This window comes from Jaculus jaculus, chromosome 9 (genome assembly GCF_020740685.1).
Source record: "Jaculus jaculus isolate mJacJac1 chromosome 9, mJacJac1.mat.Y.cur, whole genome shotgun sequence".
Lineage (NCBI taxonomy): Eukaryota > Metazoa > Chordata > Mammalia > Rodentia > Dipodidae > Jaculus > Jaculus jaculus.
In genome coordinates this window covers 32,071,146-32,092,055 of record NC_059110.1, presented here as the reverse complement: position 1 = coordinate 32,092,055, position 20,910 = coordinate 32,071,146, and the positions used below count along the sequence as shown (strand labels likewise).

Here is a 20,910-nt window from a genome sequence, read left to right as displayed (position 1 = left end):
GCCTAAAGATCTTTCTAAGGTTTATGATGTATGATTTTTTTTTGTCCTTTTATCCTCAATCTACTTGGTCTTTCCACTTTTGGGAAACTCATGAGGAAAATAAGGAGTTTTCTTGGTGTGCATTCTTAGTGTTTATACCATTTAGGAGAATGGAGGAAGTGGTGTAGTGGAGCCATATTGGTCTAGATCACAATTGAAAAACAGGTCTCAGCTGATCTTGTGGGAGGCCCAAGAGCAAGGTGAACTTGTTGGACAAGGGAGTAGTCTTTATATTCGTACTGTGACCAGGCTGCCCCCAAAAGGCCATGGTCTTAGATATAATGACATTCACCAAAGGCAAGTCCTGGAAATGAACTTTGAGCTGCTCATTTCCAAAAGCTATAGAAGTAAGTTCCTCCACCCCAAAGCTGATATCTGGCCAGTGTGTTATTTTATTACAGCGTATTCATATTAAAACTGCCTTTAAGCCGGGCGTGGTGGCGCACGCCTTTAATCCCAGCACTTGGGAGGCAGAGGTAGGAGGATTGCCGTGAGTTCGAAGCCACCCTGAGACTACATAGTGAATTCCAGGTCAGCCTGGGCTAGATTGAGACCCTTCCTCGAAAAAAAAAAAAAAAAAAAAAACTGCCTTTTAGTCACGCATTGGTAGGACTTGGTTATATAATCCTATGTGACCAGCTTAGTCTTTTCTCTGAAATGTTATAGTTCATTAATATTTAATGTAATTATTAATGTGTTAGACTTGAGTATATTCTCTTGGCATACATATTTTTAAATTTTCTCATATATTCTCATTTATCTTTTCTTGATGTTAGGCTTAATCACTTTCCAAAGTTCTAAGGTATTCTACTGGCATTTCTCATACTTGTTGGCATATTTATTACTAACAACTAGTAGTAGTTACTACATTATGCACTTTCAACTCACTTTTTATCCAAGTTTAATATAATAGCTAATGCTGAATGGAAGAGCAACCTTATCATCCTTTGTGTTGGAGGGATTTATTTTATGTCTATACCTTATTATAAACCTCACAGTACAATGTGATGATTTATGCTTCCATAAGCTATCTTTCATGAAACAGGAAAGGGATAAGAGATAATCTTTGATACTTACCCACTCACTGGCATTTGTACTTCTCTTCATTCCCTCCTGTGGATTGACATTTTCACTTGGCAATTGTGTTTAAGTTGTTGGTTAAAAAAAAAAAAAAAGTATGTATATATTCTCAACTTTTGTTTTCATGAAAGCCTATCTGGCTTCTATAGGCCATTACATGATTCACTTTTACAATTTCCTTCTCAGAGAGTTTTGTCCTTTTAGGAATCCCAGTTTTATTGTGGGTCTAAATTCCAGCACATTCTAAGGAATAAACATGTACTGAATCTCCTCATCCTAAGTAGATGTTAGAAGGATTAAAACTAACTCTTAGCCTCAGCTTTATGTTTCAGCCACCTGAGTCAGGAAGGTCAACAAGGAGCTTCTAGTCTGCTGTTGATTTCACAGTTTGGTTTTGGGTTCTGATTTTTTCTTCACTGGAGACAAGCAAGTTATGCCAAGTTATGGGAGTTAACATGTTCAGCATTTGTCTGTGTTTGTAGTACAGGTAATAGGGTTAGGAGGGTAGCTATCCTTGTCAACTTCACCTGACAAGAGCATGGAATCTGACTTTTTCCTTACATTTTATAAGTGTAATATCACATCCTGTGAAGTCTTTTTCATATTTATTTGTTTTTCATTTACTGGTCTATTTACCTGTTTAATAAAGATGTTTTAACTGGTCCTAGGGAAATGCCCTAGTGGTTAAGGTGCTTGCTGTGCAAGTATAAGGACCTGAGTTCAGATCCGTAGCACTCACATAAAAAGCAGGGCAGGGCAGTGTCTTCCTGCAATCTCAGTCTCAGGGAGGCAGAGAGCTCTAGAAGTCCTAGGAGCATCCCTAGGGCTGCTACTCTACTTACAAACCAATGAACTCCAGGTCAGTGAGATAACCTTCAAAAAAATAGGATGGAGAGCAGATGAGTAAGTCATCACATGTTCACTGTTAACCTCTACACACACACACACACCACCTGCACCCATACATATATGAACTCACACATGTATACCACATGTATACACACATAGAAAACACCTTTCAGCCAATGGCTTTAGTCTTGTCATTATGGGTGTCACACATGTGCTTAGTAAAATTATATATGGAATTTGTTAACAAATAGCTTCTAAGATTTCACATTTTTCTCTGCTGCTTCCTGCCCCAACAGGTCTATGGAAATGCAGGACCTAGCAAGTCCTCATACTCTGGTTGGAGGCAGTGATACTCCTGGAAGCTCCAAACTGGATAAATCCAGTCTCAGCAGCACATCAGTCACTACAAATGGGACAGGAGGTAAGTGCACTATCCCAAAGGTACCCCGATTCACATCTCAGTATCCACTTTAAGTTCACATGTCAGGGACTGTTAATAAAGAAATTATTGAGACCATAATCAGCTTTACATCCAAGAAATGAATAGCTAGCATATTATTAGTTGTTTTGTTTATTTTTAAATTTGTGTCCTTCTGTAGCTATAAAGAGGATAGATGGCCCTAGGCAATGTTTTGAAAGCCTTCAGATAGGCTTCCTTTTTGTAATTTCCCTAAAAAATATTCCATAGAATTTAGAAATCAAGGACAAAGATTTATACACTGATATTACATATAAATAGATATGTAAGTTGGTAGATAGGTCGTTAAATAATAGCGGTACATAGCTATGATCCTATAATCCCATTTGCGATTTTTGAATTGTAAGAAAAGATCACTCCAATTTTTTTATAAAAATGGCTTCTCTTGTAAATGGTTTTAAAAAAGATAAAATTACTCATCTGCTGTATTTTCTTTTCAAAGAGAATGATATCATAGGATAGTATCTAACATTTATTTAAAAGAATATTACATTTTTCCACATACTTTCTTATTTGATTACAGCATAGATATGCCATAACATGTGGTAGCAAGTAGAGTTATTTCAACTATTCACTTTATCATTTCATAAAGTACATTCAACATGTCAGATGTTATAATTCAATTTTCTATATATACATATACCTATATAAGCATTACATATATGTACATACAAATTACACAAAAATATTTTAACTTACTCACTATCACTTTGAAATTTTATAGGTCTAGTCTAGTTCCTAAAGTCAAATTCACAGGAAATTTGTTTTACTTAATAAATTATTCATATTGTCAGATATCAGCATTTGCCATATCATATTTTCTTTTAAATTTAAAGTAGCTATCTATGAAATGGGTACACCTCTTCCCATTTAGTAGAACTGTGCAATCTATAGTTTTCTTTGTCAAGTTGTGTGAATTGCAACTTACCCTGTATTTAATAATGTTTTTACCTCAGACCCTTTGTAGATTAACATTCTCTTTGCTCATTATGTTTTTATGTCTCTAAACATGCATCTATAATTTCAGCTAATTAATGGATATGGTATTATAAATGCACACAAATATGTAGTCATGAGTACTGGAGCAGGGACATTTGTATTTAAACTTGAAGATGAGTGCAAATCAGATTGACAAACCGCAGTCCTCTGAAAGAAGACCGTGAACTTCACGGTCCATCATGTCCACCTATTTAACTGACCTAAAACAGACGTGCTGCGCTAAAGAGTAGAAGCTGTGCAGTTCATTTACAGTGTTGCTAAGAGGCCAGGTCCCAGTGCCAGCACTGAAGATTACTCCAGTCCACTCCGGCCCTCAGACAATGAACTCTTATACTGTTCCTCTTCTCAGGGGACAACATGACTGTTTTAAACACAGCAGACTGGTTGCTGAGTTGCAACACCCCCTCCTCCGCAACAAGTATGTGTTGTACACTGCATGTGTTTGGGTGTGGATTTGCCTTCCGGTTTGTTGTCCTGTCTGTTGCTGCCCGCTCTTCTGTGATCCCTCTTTTCTGTGTTTCACACTTATGGAAAACGAGATGCCCACATGCCTTCTACTTGTTTCTGGAGAAGAGTTACAAATTATCCTGAACTCCCTGAATAATTAGTATCGTTTTCTTGGGTTTTCGTACAGTGCATATATTGGCTTTCTAATCACTCAATACTATATTGTGTGATTAGCTCTCCCCATCTGAAGTCAGGTTGAGCAGAGCAGTCAAAGCCAGTGAATATGTGTATAAACCCAAAATTACTGAACAACCATTTAAATTTTCATATCAGACCTGGGGAGATACATTAGTAGTCAAAAACATCTACATGCAACACCTGTTGGCCAGGGTTCAACTCCCCAGACACCCATGTAGAGCTGAATGAGCATTCATCTGTAGAGGTGAGAGACATTGGCTTACCCAGTCCCACACAGAGTCAAGTAAATAATTTATTTAAAATTTTAATATAACACCAGGATACTTACTATATGTAGAATTTTCTAAATGTCACACATCATGTAATATATTAACAGTTGTGATGCCATCACTTTGAAAGCTATCAGTAATGAAAGCATTACGTATAAAATTGTTAACTGTTCAGAGTAAAACAAACCTGTAACCCCAGGTACATGGGAAGCTGAAGCAGGAGAATCCCAAGTTTGAGGTCAGCTTAAGCTACATAGTGAAGTACCATCTCCATTATGTAGTCATTCAATCCTAACTGAATAAATAATAAAATTATAAATTGTCTCAAACTGTTTCAGTCTCATCTCAGTCATCTAGCCAAGTAAATAATAACAAAACTATAAATTAAGTCTCTTAAAATAACACAAAGCATAGACATTAGTTACATTCATATACACATATAAGCATGCTCCTAGAACCAACGTTAAAATGCACTTAAATTTAAAAATAAACAAATCCACCACACCCCTGCAGAACCACTCAGGAATCAGAGTAGAGATTCTTGGACTATAGTAGATCTTGCTCTGTTTCAGATTAAATTAGAATGCTTGACCAACAAATAACACATACTTCATTTTGCTCATCATGTACATTTTTAGAGTTTGGGTTTCCATTATTTTTTTTTTCATTTTCACACTTGAAATATACTCTTTATAATTAAAACTGCTGCCAGGACTTAGTTATTCTTAATTCTTTTCAGTCACATGCTAGAGAGTAAAAGTTTATCACAGTAGGCCATGTGGTGTATGTTTTAACACAGCCATGGGTATATGTAAATGGATGAGCATGGCTGTGTCCTGATAAAACTTTATTTATGGATCCTAAAATTTAAATATCATATACTTTGCCTGTGTTACAAATATTCTAATTTTGCTACTTTTTGTAAATGGATTTAGTTGTAATTTGTAGACCAACATTTAATGAGCAGAATTGAATGAGAAAGGCACCTGTGGGAGATTGATCCACAGAGAGAGCAAATGAATCATGTGGCTGCTATGTCTTGGGAAAATTAAGACAGTAAGTGAAGTCACTGTGAGGAAGAACTGGGGGTGGTGCTGGTTTTTGTGGTGGGGTCATGCATACCTAATGTGAATTTTTACTTGTACGTTGGAGTTCCTTTCCTTTGTCTTGGTGGTCAGTTTAGCCAGTTGTCCCCCTTTCTGTGGAGTACTGCTTCCTCTTCTGTGTGCTCATGGCCTTGTCTCATTTATCTTACCAGATCATGTATATTTTCCAAGTGCCAAAGTCCAACTAAGGATCAAGCATTCTATATTATGACATTTCTTTCCTTCCCTTTCTTTCCCTCCATTCTTGTCCCCTCCCCTCTCCTAGTTATGCTAATTTTTAAGCAATTACAGCACAACATTCAATTATGACTCACCATCTGTTCTAAATAGTGTTAATGTAAACCACATAATGTTAACATAGTGACTATATACAACAAATATTTCAGAATTTATACTTCATCTCACCCAGGCACATTTTTCCTGGTTTCTGTTGTTGAGACTCAGGTGGTCATTTGAAAGGACAAGCACCTGTGTGTCAGAGGCAACATTTGGGCTAAACCTGGACATCCATTACATACATTGCCTGTGTCATCTTAAGGAAATCAGCTAACCTCTCTGAGTTTTAGTTCCTTTCTAAAGAACTAAAGGAGAACATAAACTTTCTAAATAACTTCCTTATCATTAAAATTTTATTAAATTGGTTAGCAATGAGTACCATTATAGTTTTCTTCCTATACCTGATAATTCCATAATTAGGCAGTAGGCTCCTAGGAAATACAAAAATTTTCCTTGTGTGAAAACTCTAATATTTAATCATGTAACAAACTCTTCTGCTTTTAGAAAGGTACAAAGTGAGCCTAGATAGGCAAGCCCATAATAGTAAAATTGTAGGATTACATTGAGTTCAATTAAATGGAATTAGAAATGACTAATGACACAATCTGAGTGGTATGCTGATGAGAAATTTTTAAATAACTTTAATGAATTTATGGTAGCTTTTTATGGTCTAAACTCAGCATTTCCTTTTATAACCTCTCATATTAACAACAAGCTATTTTATTTTTAATACAAGACTTTATTTTCAGAATTAGATAATTTTGTGAAAAATCATAACAAAATAAAAAGACAAAACAATGGCTGGAGAGATAGCTTTGGGGTTCAGGTGCTTGCTTGCAAAGCCAAAGGACCCAGGTTTAATTCCCCAGTACCCAAGTAATCCAGATGCACAAGGTGGGACATGTGTCTTGAGTTTGTTTGCAGTGACTAGAGGCCCTGGTGTGACCATTCTTTCTCTCCCTCTCTTAAGTAAATAAATAAATAGATAAATGAGGTATTATTTTTATAAAAGACAAAGCAATGCTAAAAATTAATGGTTTATCAAGATGTTTTCATTGAGAACAATAGTACAGTATTTATGAATGTAAGTTAGTAGCATCAACTTACGATGCTGCAATCTGTTAGTGTTACTTAAATATATTGCATTATTTTTTAAAAATACCTTTAGAAGTTGGACTCTCTTAATCCAAATTATATATGCATTTGAAGATTTATATTGGAATCTACATTTTCCTTTAAACTTTTTATCACTTGTAAAATTATTGAAATGTAAAATGCATGAACCAGGTGTGGTGGTGCTCATCGATAATCCCAACCCTCAGGAAACAGAGGCATGAAGAGCCTTGGCTACATAAATAGCTCCAGACCCACCTAGGCTACATAGCAAGACCGTATCTCAAAAATGAAAAAAAAAAAAAAAAAACATAAAAAGAAGAAAAGAAAGTACGAGAGAAAGTAGGCTGGAGAGGAGATGATTCAATGGGTAAAGGCCCTTGCTTGCAAAATCTGTCAACCAGAGTTCAGTTCCCAAGCAAGTACCCCCGTGAATCCAGATGCACAAAGTGGTGCATATATCTGGAATTCATTTGCAGTGGTAAGAGTTTCTAATACACACACAGTCTCTGTCTCTCTCTCTCTCTCTCCCTCTCTCTTTCTCACACACACATGAACACACAAATAAATCATATATATATATATATATATATTTTGAGATAGTGTTTCACTCTAGTCCAGGCTGACCTGGAATTCACTATGTAGTCTCGGGGTGGCCTCAAACTCATGGTGATCTTCCTACCTCTGCCTCCGAAGTGCTGGGATTAAAGGCATGCACCATTATGCCCAACAATAAAAATACATTTTAAAAATGCTTAGGAGCTGGAGGAATGGCTTAGCAGTTGAAGGCACTTGCTTGCAAACCCTAACAGCCCAAGATCGAATCCCCAGTACCCTCTTAAAGCCAAATACACAAAGTGGCACGTGTATCTAGAGTTTATTTGCAAAGGCTGTAGGCCCTGGTATGCCTATTCTCCCTCTGTCCCTCTCTTAGACTCTCTTTTGCTATCTCTCAAATAAATAAATAAACTTCAAAAATCTTTTTTAAAAGTCTGTATGTGTGACCTTCATAGTTGTGAAGGAGGTTGGTATAATCGCCTGTGCACAGTTTAAGCATAAGTTTCTGAAGATGGAATGCAAAATGTAAATCACTTGGGCCATCTCTCAATGATTATATGATAGTATAACAAAAGAGCATAAGCTTTGAGTTTTGATAATAAAATGGAATTTTCCCCCAAAGCAATTCTATGTATTAATATTAAATCTAAGTTCTAATGATAATTTATGGAGAAAAGATAAGGTTTGCTTTGAAAAGATGGTAAGAAAATGGGGATAAAAATTGGGATATGAAGAGATAATTTAGAAGCCATACAAATACCTGATAATAAATGCATGTGACCCAGATATAATCCATAAACATCAATTATTTTTAAAAGCTAAAATATAGAAAATATGATCATATGCATATGTACATATTTTTTATTATTTTGACCTATGAATAGCACTTAGACTGCATATACATAACCAGTAGCTGGATTGACAATGCAAGTATTTCTTAACACAAAACTGTACAAAGTTCTATTAAAGTTATTTACCCTACTTTTATGTAATGGAACCATGACTCACTTATTTTGAGGGAATAAAGCCTCCGATTTCTTCCTTTCTTTCTTTCTCTCTCTCTTTCTTTCTTTCTTTCTTTATTTTTTTTTTGAAGTAAGGTCTCACTTTGGCCCAGGCTGACCTGGAATTCACTCTGTAGTCTCAGGGTGGCCTCAAACTCTTGGCAATCCTCCTGCCTCTGCCTCCCAAGTGCTGTGTGTGCCACCACACCCGGCATGCTTCCAATTTCTTGAATTGGAGAATAAATTTCTCCAATTTAAAATGTTTGATACCATTGTTCCTTCTGAATTGAAAGTACTTGATGCATGAGTTTGAATTTTGCTGAAAATTTTCTCTCATCTGCTTTTGTTTACATTATTTTAGAATGCAATAATTTGAGGTAGTATCCTGAAAATAAGTAAAAATGGTCTGTGTAGATTAGCTTATAAAAGCAAGCAAAAACAAGCTATGGCTTCAAATATATTTAAGCATTTCAACAAATACATGCTGAATGAGGATTATTACAATATTTGGAAAATTAAGAGTAAACTTGTTTCGTTAATGGACTTCTTCCTCATAGCATCAAGCACATGTTTAATTTAAAAAAAAAAAAAAGAAAAAAAACAAAACCCTTCCATTTCCTGGCAAAGCGGCACATGCCTTTAATCTCTACACTCTTGAGGCAAAGGTAGGAGGACCACTGTGAGCTGAGACTACAGAGTAAATTCCAGGTCAGCCTGGGCTAGAGTGAGATTCTACCTTGAAAAAACACAAATAAACAAATAAATGAAATTCTTTTTCCACCAGGACAGTTTACGTTATTACTCATTTAAAATGTGGAAACAAAAGCAAAGCAATAGAAAACGGAATATGACTTGCATTTTGAAGTATTCTGTATAATCGTGGTATAATGTACACTTTCTATTATTTATCTGTCTTTTAGTATTAAGATTATATTCTTGGGCTGGAGAGATGGCTTAGTGGTTAAGCGCTTGCCTGTGAAGCCTAAGGACCCCAGTTTGAGGCTCGACTCCCCAGGACCCACGTTAGCCAGATGCACAAGGGGGCACATGCGTCTGGAGTTCGTTTACAGTGGCTGGAGGCCCTGGCGTGCCCATTCTCTCTCCCTCTCTCTATCTGCCTCTTTCTGTCCCTCTCTGTCTCTCTCAAATAAATAAAAACAAAAATAACAAAAATTTTTTTTAAAAAAAGATTATATTCTTGTTTATGATAGAATTGGTGCACCAGGGTCTCTAGCCACTGCATGCAAAGTTCAGATACATGGGCCACTTTGTGCACTTGGCTTAAATGGGTTCTAGGGAGTCAAACCTGGGTCCTTAGGTTTTACAGGCAAGCACCTTATCCACAAACTCATCTCTCCAGCCCAAGATAATATTCTTTATATTCCATTTTCTGATAACCAGTAACATGAGAAGTATTGATTTTATATCTTGTATTTGAGTTTTTATAATTAAGAGATTAGTTATCATTTCTTAATATTCTTCCACTCAAAGAATAAAATGACTAACTAGGCATCTTGCTTGAATTCAAGAGATATTTTGTGATCTTCACATAATATGAAAACAATTTCTTTACTGTGTCACAATAATTCATTGGTTCCAATTTTCTCCCACCCAAGTACGATCCAGACCTCACCCTGTTTAGAGTTCAAGATCAGGCAGAGTTTGGGGTAGTTTAATTGTAGACATGACTTTTGCTCAATTTTTCTTCCATTACATAAAAAAATATAACATTCACTCATGGCTCTTGTTCTCTATCATCTTCTATTTTATTGACTCATTACCTTAAAACCCACACAGTTTAGTATCCTGAATACTCTTGCTATTTCTTCATTTGCCCATGCATTTGAGGTATAGCTTTACTCTGTGAAATGCACCATGTCTGTCTATCTTGAATTAATACAGACCTTTAAGATTAATGAAATGTGTTCACAGTATAATGAATGAGAACAAACCTCTCCTCCTCTTTTTTTTTTCTTTTGACTGCCTAAAGCTTTCAAGTGCAGAAAATTATAATAAAAACCAATACTAAGTTATTTTAACATCAAGTCTCTAGGTTGGAATCCAAAGTAACAAAACTAATCTTTATGTCTGGCTTCTGCACCAGTTTTGTCAGACTCAGTTCACCTTCTGGTCCCCTTCTCATTTTTCATGTGAAACATATTATTAATAGTATAATAAATCTATTTTACAAATATTGTTTATAGGTATACACATGTTTAAATAGGAACTTAGCCATAGTTAGAATCTGGAGTTCTAAGAACCTGTCTCTTGTCTTCATTATGCCAAAGGCTTTGGAATATGCTTTCTGTCATACGTCTCAGAAGTAAAATGTGGACTTTGCATCAGGCAGAGCAGCCATTAAAACTAGCTTGGTCATTCTCTAGATCACCTTTACACAAATTGAAGGACCATTTGGCAAATTGGAACTGCTTAAAAGTCAGCCAGTTTGGAGAGTGGATTCTAAAATTCACCACTTGCTCTAAAATTTTTATCTATTTTAAAAAATATTTTATTTATTTATTTGAAAGAGAGAGAGAGAAAGAGGTAGATAGAAAAGAATGGTGATGCCAGGGCCTCTAGCCACTGCAAACGAATGCCAGACGCAAATGCCCCCTTGTGCATCTGACCTACGTGGGTTCTGGGGAATTGAACCGGGATCCTTAGGCTTCGCAGGCAAATGCCTTAACCACTAAGCCATTTCTCCAGCCCTAAAATTGTATCTCTTACCAGTAATGTGATTAAAGACAAATTATTTCACCTTTTATGCTTCAATTTTATGAATTGAGAAGTAAAGATGATACTGTTACGTACTGACTATGTGGAGAGAGTTAAATTCTTGTATGTAAAATACATTAAGAGCACCTGGATTGAATGATATTTTTTATTTTTTTTTGTTTATCTTTATTTTATTTATTTGAGAGCAACAGACGGAGAAAGAGGTGAGGGGGAGGGAGGGAGGGACAATGGGCATGCCAGGGCTTCCAGCCACTGCAAAGGAACTCCAGATGCGTGCGCCCTCTTGTGCATCTGGCTAACTGAGGAATCAAGCCTCTAACCAGGGTCCTTAGGCTTCTCAGGCAAGCACTTAACCGCTAAGCCATCTCTCCAGCCCTGAATGAATGAACTTTTAAGTGTGCTGTTTTTATTCTCCTGCAAACTTGCTACATTTTTTTTTTCTTTTTGAGAGAAAGAGAGAGAGAAATCGTGTGCCAGGGCCTCAGCCACTAAAATTGAACTCCAGATGCTTGTGCCACCTAGTGGGCATGTGCAATCTTGCGTTTCCCTCACCTTTATGGGCTTACATGGGATCTGGAGAGTAGAACATGGATCCCTAGGCTTCTCATGCAAGCGCCTTGACCACTAAGCCATTTCTCCAGCCCTCAAACTGGTTACTTTTGATATCTTTCCAAAGTGTTTCATAAGTAATATATAGACAACATAGCAAAGTGCCTAGACCAAGATTCTATGGGTTTCATTTTGAATACAGACCTTTCAGTTACTATGTCATGCTCTGAAACTTGGTGATGAGCCACTGTTAGGATCTGACATGTTCATATTTGAAGGAAGCCTGGGATGGTGCCAAGATCACACATGTTTAAGTGGAGACCTGGTTTCAGATCATGGCTGTGCCATCTCCTGACCCAGAATTAAAAAAATTTTTGTTTATTTTTATTTATTTATTTGAGAGAGACACACAGAGAGAGAGAGAGTGAGAAAGAGGCAGAGAGCAAGAGAGAGAATGGGTGCGCCAGGGCTCCCAGCCACTGCAAATGAACTCCAGACACATGCGCTCCCTTGTGCATCTGGCTAACACGGGTCCTGGGGAATTGAGCCTCGAACTGGGGTCCTTAGGCTTCATGGGCAAGCGCTTAACCACTAAGCCAACTCTCCAGCCCTGCCCCAAGAATTTAAACAGTCACCCCCCCAATGTCAACAAACTTCAGTTTGCATAAAATAGAAATAGTGATTTGTTTCCATCAGGTCCATTAAGGGTTAATTTAATATACATGGTCTAGCAGAGAGTTGGCTGTTAATAAACATGTAGCTGTGATTTTGTACTGGTAAGTATAGTTACCATTTATACTGATCACAGTATGAATGATTGCAGCTTACAACTGAAAACTAGGAACCACCAATTGTTTACTTACCATTTCATATGTCATTAGACTTTATGCAGATCATTGTTGCTATTAAAACATAGGTGGCCTAAAATTCCTTTTTGCTAAAATAACTAATTCAAAGGAACTTTTTTTTACTTCCTTTTTCTAAATTTTTGCAGTTACCTTCTGAATTTCCTAGCAATTTACATCATTGTTAAATTGTGGAAACTAAATGCAGAGCTCAGTGAGGGTCTGACTAATTTGCTCTTATGGAAAAACCATACTAATTATTGTACTTTCTCCATTAAATACTTGCTTTTCTAACAAAATAACATTCCTGAATTACTTGGCTGGGGAGGTGGTCATGGTGTGCCCCAGCTATTATCTGTGTTATACTTATCCATGGTTACTTAGTGTTCATCGCGCTTCTTCCTACTTTTCTGCTTGCTTCTAAGTTATCCAACTGTATCATCACATTCAGGAATATGAAACACAAGAGGTGTTGAATTGAAAACAATTTACTTTATTCCTTTACTTCTATGAAATATATACAGTAGTGTTTTTCCAATGAATGGAAAATATCCTGTGACCAAATGGGTAGAGAAGCTTTTTCACTGTTCTCAATATTCTGTGCAATAATGACAGTATGTGCCAGCCTATTTTACCTACCAAGTGAAAATTTTACCAAAAGAAACATATTATTATAAAAGTTTTAAGTAGATATACTTCCTGTGGTAGAGGTTATGTCTTATCCTATGCTTATCTCCAAAACATTTAAAAAAGTTATACCTTTAAATTAAACCCAGGACTTTAAGAGCCCTTGATCTTTTTCAAACAGAAAGTGTACTGAGTGTCTTACTTTTCACCCAACCTAGGACTAGGATCAAGGTTTCTATTTTGCACATACCTCCACTGAATGTGAATGCAGTCTTATTTTTTTAATGTTTCCTTGGGGAGAATAAAATCTAAACTGGTAAATCGCTTTGTTATGATTTGGATAAAATATGTTGAAGGTTGACTGGTGGGCCATTCCCCTTTTTTATGTCTGTTAACTGTATGAGGGTATGCTCCAAGAGAGTTAAAAATGCAAGTATATGTACTGCTGCTTTACCTATCTAAGGTTGACTGCCTTTAAAAGCCCCTCAGAAAAGGAGCTTAGCCAGAGTATTTTAGAATAAGCCCTCTCTGTATGCATGGCCACTTGGAAGCTAAATTAACAACACTTTCTTCATCAGCTTCTCGAGTTTCCTCTTGCATGCCCATGATAGCTAGAAAAGTCATGAGCAGTCAGGGTCTTTGATATCGATTTAGAAGTAAATCTCACATGTACTTATTCTTCCACATAGTGTCTCTTCTTGCAGTCAAAACAGAGCCCCTGAACAGCAGTGAAACCACAGCTACGACTGGAGACGGAGCGCTTGACACTTTTACTGGGTCAGGTAAAGCCTTTAGCTTGGGGGTCACTGTGTACACTATGTACACATTGGGATGTATACCCACCCTCCACGGGAACAGTGGCACAAGCACCAAATCCATTAGAAACTTGGATCTTTGTAAAGTTAGCAATAAATTTACTTTTCTGGAGAACTAATTGTCTTAAAATTATGTTTTAGAAATGATATTTAGAATCACTTTACCAGATTTTCAGCTTACCTTGAAACAATCCCATGATTTTCTCATTAGGATAATCAGAGCCAACTTCCTTCATCATTATTTTATGCAGTATTTGATTAATTTAATAATTAGGTCATAATAGCCAACTTTGTTCCTACAACTTGCCCACCTAAATTACATTAAAAACTGCCTTCTGTCTACCCTTCTAGATGTAAAACTATCCATTTGATTCCTTCTAAATAACCTTGTTTCCTTTCTGGGTTTAAGAAAGTCCTCCCATGGAAGCAGCTGAGTGACAAGTATTAAAGGTTAATGGGTTTCAGGAGAACACATGCTGGTTGCATTAGAACCCAGCTTGGTGAGCCTTCCTGCCCTTCAAAGAGAACAATAGTATGTCTTTAAACATCAGCCCTTTTAAAATATAAATATTTGATAACTCCCAGCTGGGTAAAGAGGGCACTAATTAAATAGGCTTAGTTAAAGACTATTTTATATTCCAATATTTTGTTTGGTGAAAAAAAATATTTAAAGTTTGGAATGTATACATTACAAGGATGAACATGAAACCTAGAAAAAAGTACTATGTCAAGGAAATCTTGCTTCTACAATTCTGCTTTAATGTATTTTGTGTTTATCCATGCTCTCATGTGCACAGATTTTATATGGGCATGCTTGATGTAAAAAGTTGAGGTGTGCCTCTGAGCCTAATGTAACATTATAGCATATATTTCACTTTTATGGACACAGATGACCCAGTTTTATTAGTTCACACCAATTGGAAGCAGTTGTCATATAGTCACATAAATATTAGTTTTCCAAGTAAAATGAAAAATGGTTCAGCAACTTTGCATAAAGTCTTCTATGTGCTAATCTACATCCTTTCTAGCAATTTACCTGCCTCATGGGAGATAACAAACTGTTATTTTGAACTGCTCACTTATCGTAACTCATATTAACTTTCTTCAATTAAATTTATATGAATGGGTTTTCAGAAAAGGTATGGAATTAAGAAATCATTACTATTATACTTCAAGAGTTTCTTAACAGATAAATGATAAAACAATAAAATATTAGCTCCAGAAGGAATTTCTGAGTTTCATAGACAAGGCTACTTAAATGTGCAGAGAAGCCAAAGGTAGTGATGGAGGCGGTCAAGGTCTCACAATTGGCTGGTGGTACAGATGAGTCTAGAATAGCACACTATTAATCAGGCTGTGAGTCCTTTTATAATACTCCACTGGAAACTATAAAGTCAGAGAAAGAAATAAGTTCAATTGTATTGCTTATAACTCATGTTATCTTTACAGATATTTCCTCAGTTTTCTATTAAGAAATTTCTGGGATTTCAGGATCCAAATATATATATATGGCCATTTACAGTATGTGGCTGTTTCAATTTAAATTAATTCAAATTTGGTAAAATAAACATTTTGTTTCTAGTCACTCTAGCCATATTCCTGCCTGTGCCTCGTTGCTACCATATTGGACAGCTCAGACACAGAACATGCCTAACATCATGGGAATCCCTACAAAACAGCAGCCTTATCAATCTTTAACCTGAGGTAGCTGTGCTTGGCATTGAGGGATGGCATTCATCCCAAATGTTCCAGATGTGATACCTGAAGATGTCTCCTAGCAGGCCAAATTCCTCCCTTACTTCTACTCACTGAGAGTTAAAGAAACATGATAATAAAGACCTTAGCATTTCTTAGCACCATCGTCTGAGAAATTCATAATAGACTTAACTTTTTTAGATTAATTAACCAGTTCTATTTACTTTCTTTTGCAGAGATGATGGGGTGTAGTGATTGTGTGCTTTGGTTAATGTTTATGAGTAACTAAATCACAAAGGAAAATAATGCAAATATCTTTCCAGTTTGCATGTGGACACATCCCTCTTTGCAGATATCTCTCTACAAATTACACAACTTTAATCAGGAGAGTCTTTATTTTAACCAGCACCACTACCACTCACTTTAATCCAATGTTACTGTTTGCAGTTTTCTGAAAATTTGTGAGTACAAATAAAGTTATAAATTTTAGCAAAGAAGACATGTTATTTCTCATGTCAGCATCTCACTTTCCTGAGCTAAATAATTTGTCTTCTATTTAGAAAGTGATCATATAGTTATTAGTAAAAGATTTCAAAAGTCAATTGAGCACTTCCAGTGTTTTGTGTATATCATTCTACCAATGAGTCCATTCATTCATGGAGGAAAAAAGCATCCTAAAGGCAGGATGGTTCATGTGTATTTTTTTTTTGAAATATGAAATTCTGTTCCTTGTCTTACTAATAATAGCTGCTAAAATGTGAACATTTCTTTTTATTATCCAACGCCTTCATATGAAAGTACTCTTATGTTTCATTCTTGAAACCTTTTAGTATGTGTAGCCCAAGTCTTCAGTGTGTCAAATGGAGTTCCATTAAAAAAAGACAGTAACACCCTGAATTAAGCCTCATTTCACCATATTTCTACTAAAATATTTATTATTGTGAGTTATTAACTTATACTGAATTTCCTGTGAAACAACATGCTTATTATATTATGCGCACTTAGTGTGTAGAGAATATAATACAAAGGTCCATTTTCACTAAGTTGATTTCAAGTTTTAATATCCTTTTAGGTTTTTGAGAAGATGCATGGCAACTAATGGCTTATTTCACAGTTATTTCCAACTTTATGAAGTAAATTCACTTAAATTTGTTTCCTAAAAATGTTTAGAACATGACACCTCTAGTCATAGCTGATGGCTTTCAAACTTGGTTCACATGAACATATGCTTACTTCACTGTTTTATGAAAATTAAAATATGCTTTCAATATTCTACATTTTTTGGCAACACAGGATTTCAAATACATTACATTCTGCATGTTTGTAGAGCAATAGATCATAAGGGTACTTGATAGCCTTTGGATATGGAAATAGATCATATTTCATAAAATAGCCAGCAACCTAAACCTATTTGTCACTTTTTACAATTCTAAAATTTAACTCCAAAATTATTATGAACAACTTAGAAAGGGCAGAGTACTTTGAAGTATAACCATGATTGATTAGACTAAACTAATTCCAGCACTGCATTGTGTACTACTTTAATCTTTTTGAAAAGTGAATGAACAGCAGATGGCCTAATAAAGACGCTCTGTGTGCTTTCCCAGTATGGATTGGCTCTGAGGGGTCTGGCTCAACACTTTAGAGTCCATATATTTGCAATACATCTGTCTTAGTCAAGGCATATGGCTAAAGGAGAGAAAAACTTCCAAACTTTTGGACATATTCCAGTTTGGGCTGAATATTTAGATGAAATATTGAAAGAACCTGACTTTCACTTTTAAGTTCTTCTCAGAAAAGTATTATCTCTGATAGTTCAAAATATATTTGTAAATATGATTTCTACCACATGTTTATAATGCTTAAAATGTTATCATTCATGCTTTCAATGTATATGTTTAATATTAGAATATTTTAGACTGCATTTTAAGGGCTCAACTGTTTGGCAAAATGAAAGGAAATGGAATACATTATCACTTTACAATTGGAAAGTGAAAGATGGGCCCCTAAAGTTTCCTTATAGCATATTTGAAGTAAAAGTTTGCAAATTCAAAACATTGACTTCCATATCATGAAAGATTAATTGCCGTGTAATCAAAGGTATTTAATAATAACATATAGATACATATGAGCAGGTTCTAACTTGAGAAAATGGAAGAATGGCAGAATGTGACAGGCAATTCACTTGATGTTCTTATAACAAAATTTAAAATAATTTGAACTGGAGAAAATATTATGCTACTGCTTTTAGAAAATTATTTTAGAAAGTGAATGAAGTTTTAGTATCATGTATCTGACATAGCATTGACTTACATTGGTTGTATGCACACTAGTGAAATGCATTTATGAAGCAATGTTTTGTGCATTGCTCTTTGTGTCTTACAGTAATAACAAGCAGTGGCTACAGCCCACGATCTGCACATCAGTACTCCCCACAGCTCTATCCTTCCAAGTAAGTGGTCAATTGCTTCAGTTTAGTTAGTAAAAAAAAAAAATATATATATATATTTATATATATATATATTGAGGTTATATTTATTAAACTATATTCATACAATATAGCAATTTCAATAAGGCAAAAATTTATGCACATAAATATATTATAGTTAATTAGGCAGTTGAATGGGTTAGACATATAAGAATGTATCTTATACAGTTTAGAAACAGAGATATCACATTTATCTGGACAACTGCATTCATTCCTGGTACTTATATATTGTGTGGAAAATATTAAGTTCATATGCTAATTTTAATGAAAGTTCAAAATGCTGAGTAGTTTAAAGATAGTATATGAAGATCACATTTTTTGCAGCATGAACACTATAATTCATCCCATCTTTGAAGCATTTTATTATTGGATTCAAGTTATAATAAGCACAGTTTTAGAGATTTCTTTTACTGTTTTTATACGTACTATAGTTGCCTTATTGGGGACAATGGCAGGTGTTTCAAGTTGACCTATATTAAATATGTATTTGAATTACTTTGTGATTACCAGATAGCTGAGATTCAAAATTCCAAATATTCAAGCATTAAAATATAATGTATTTTATTTTTCCATAACCAGAATGCTCTTAACTATAGAGTAGGGATGGGATATACTGTTGGGAACTATGTAAAAGGTGGTTTGATGAAGTGAATTACATTCCATTTCCTTTTGGGAAGATTCCTCCTCATTTATTGATTTTTTTTTTTACAGATTTCCAAATTTGGTAGTGAATTTATGGAATGGCTTTCAAATAGACTTTTGCAATCATTGTAGAACACTAGGTCACTCAAGCTGAGCATACATGTAAATGAACATATTCATCACCTGGCCTATGCACCATTTATCTCTGCTTTTGAACTAGAATGCTGTTGCAGATGTAAACAAGTATTTTAGACCTGGAAGAGACTTAAATATAACATCCAAATATGAATCCAGTTGCATATTTTATAGATGAGAGAGAGTCTTAGGGATTTGGAATTATTTGTCCAGGGTCATCACACTAGTTTATATCAAAGTCTGGGTTCCTATAATTCAAATTTATATTCTTCTGTATCATCAAAATTAAAATGTGGGTAAAGAGGAGGATTTCCTCCTAGATATTATAGGGTTTCACTGACTCTAAGCTTTCTGAATCAATATGCAGTCTTTGTTGCCACAGTAATGCTATTTTTCTGGTATTTAGGCCCTATCCACACATTCTTTCTACACCAGCAGCTCAAACAATGTCTGCCTACGCAGGCCAGGCTCAGTACTCGGGGATGCAGCAGCCAGCGGTCTACACAGCCTACTCCCAGACAGGACAGCCCTACAGTCTGCCCACTTACGGTATTTAATGTCTTTTCTCTTATCCTTCTTTGGTTGCAAGCAGGTAGACCTGCTGACTAGTAGCTGTACATCCTGACATACATTTCAGCTGGGAGATCATTTACCTAATTCAACGGTTTGCACATGTGTTTTCACAATAGATTTGGGTGTGATGTTGCCAGCCATCAAAACCGAGAGTGGACTTTCCCAGACTCAGTCTCCATTACAGAGTGGCTGCCTCAGTTACAGCCCAGGGTTTTCTACCCCACAGCCGGGCCAGACACCTTACTCTTACCAAATGCCAGGTAAGTAGCCACCCATGAAACATATCACATATGGGTTCTTTCACTCCCTGACTTCAGGCCAGAAATATCCAGTCATGGAAATGCATTTAAATCTTATCACTGCCACACAATTTCTTAAGACAGATACCTAGGCAGAAACATGATGGGAATAGCTGACTATGGATTTAGAAGCATGACTCAGGCCGAATGTAAATACTTAAGCTTAAACTGCAATACATGGGCAGGGAACTAAGTTCAAGCAAAGCAACACTGAAGCCAGCCACTAGGTCTGGCAATCACAAAGCTGATGTCTACTTAAGTGGGTGATGTAAAAGATTCATAATGCAAGCTGGGTGTGGTGGCGCACGCCTTTGATCCCATCATTTAGGAGGCAGAGGTAGGAGGATAGCCATGAGTTTGAGGCCACTTTGAGACTACATAGTTAATTCCCAGTCACCCTGAGCCAGAGTAAGACCCTACCTGGAAAAACCAAACAAACAAAAAAAAAAGATTCATAATGCAAACAATATTTTCTTTTCAGTATTTCTCAAGAATGTAATGCTAGTTTAATTTATTTAAAAGAGAATTGCACCTTTCTTCTGCTCTACATATCATTGTTTTTCTTTGTATATTCCTAAAATGTCTATTCTTTATTGGTATCCTATATCTAATATCTAATTATAAATCTAATGTGTTTAACAATCTGTTATGCTCTCCTTCCCCTACATAGATAGGATCATTTAATTTTTTTCCAATTTTGATGCTTATGTAAAATTAATCTTGACTGTAATATAATGGCAGACGTTGTTATGTCTGAGCTATTAGTCATAAATTTGGGCCTGTGTTAAGATATTTGAGCCAACTGGTATTGATATTTTAGTCAATTTATGAAAATTAAATAATTTCTTAAATGCTTTTTGTTATAATGGCACATCTATTTTTTCTATAATATAGTTTGGAACATGCTTACTATATTTATAGCATACATATATCACATGCTATCACCACTATGAACCACAGAGCTGCAGTGGCAAAGAATATAAAGGCATTTTTATCCCCCCTCCACACATACCAAATACTTTTATTTTGCCTTTTCCAGGCCAACTCAATGGATTGATTACATTATTAGTCAAGACAAGTTGATAAAATA

The 20,910-nt window shown here is 35.7% G+C and overlaps 1 protein-coding gene across 5 annotated transcripts in view; it reads left to right on the top strand.

Moving 5' to 3' along the window:
• The window catches only part of Eya4 (EYA transcriptional coactivator and phosphatase 4), a 280,436-nt gene that overhangs the window by 201,476 nt on the left and 58,050 nt on the right, over positions 1-20,910 (top strand). For 2 of the 5 annotated variants that reach the window (XM_045159202.1, XM_045159201.1), the window contains exons 4-8: positions 2,265-2,389; positions 13,863-13,955; positions 18,069-18,135; positions 19,355-19,497; positions 19,638-19,781. In XM_045159202.1, the coding sequence (XP_045015137.1) occupies positions 2,265-2,389; positions 13,863-13,955; positions 18,069-18,135; positions 19,355-19,497; positions 19,638-19,781 (572 nt within the window). The remainder of the gene's footprint in view (positions 1-2,264; positions 2,390-13,862; positions 13,956-18,068; positions 18,136-19,354; positions 19,498-19,637; positions 19,782-20,910) is intronic. The other 3 variants (XM_045159204.1, XM_045159205.1, XM_045159203.1) reach the window with 2 other exon arrangements.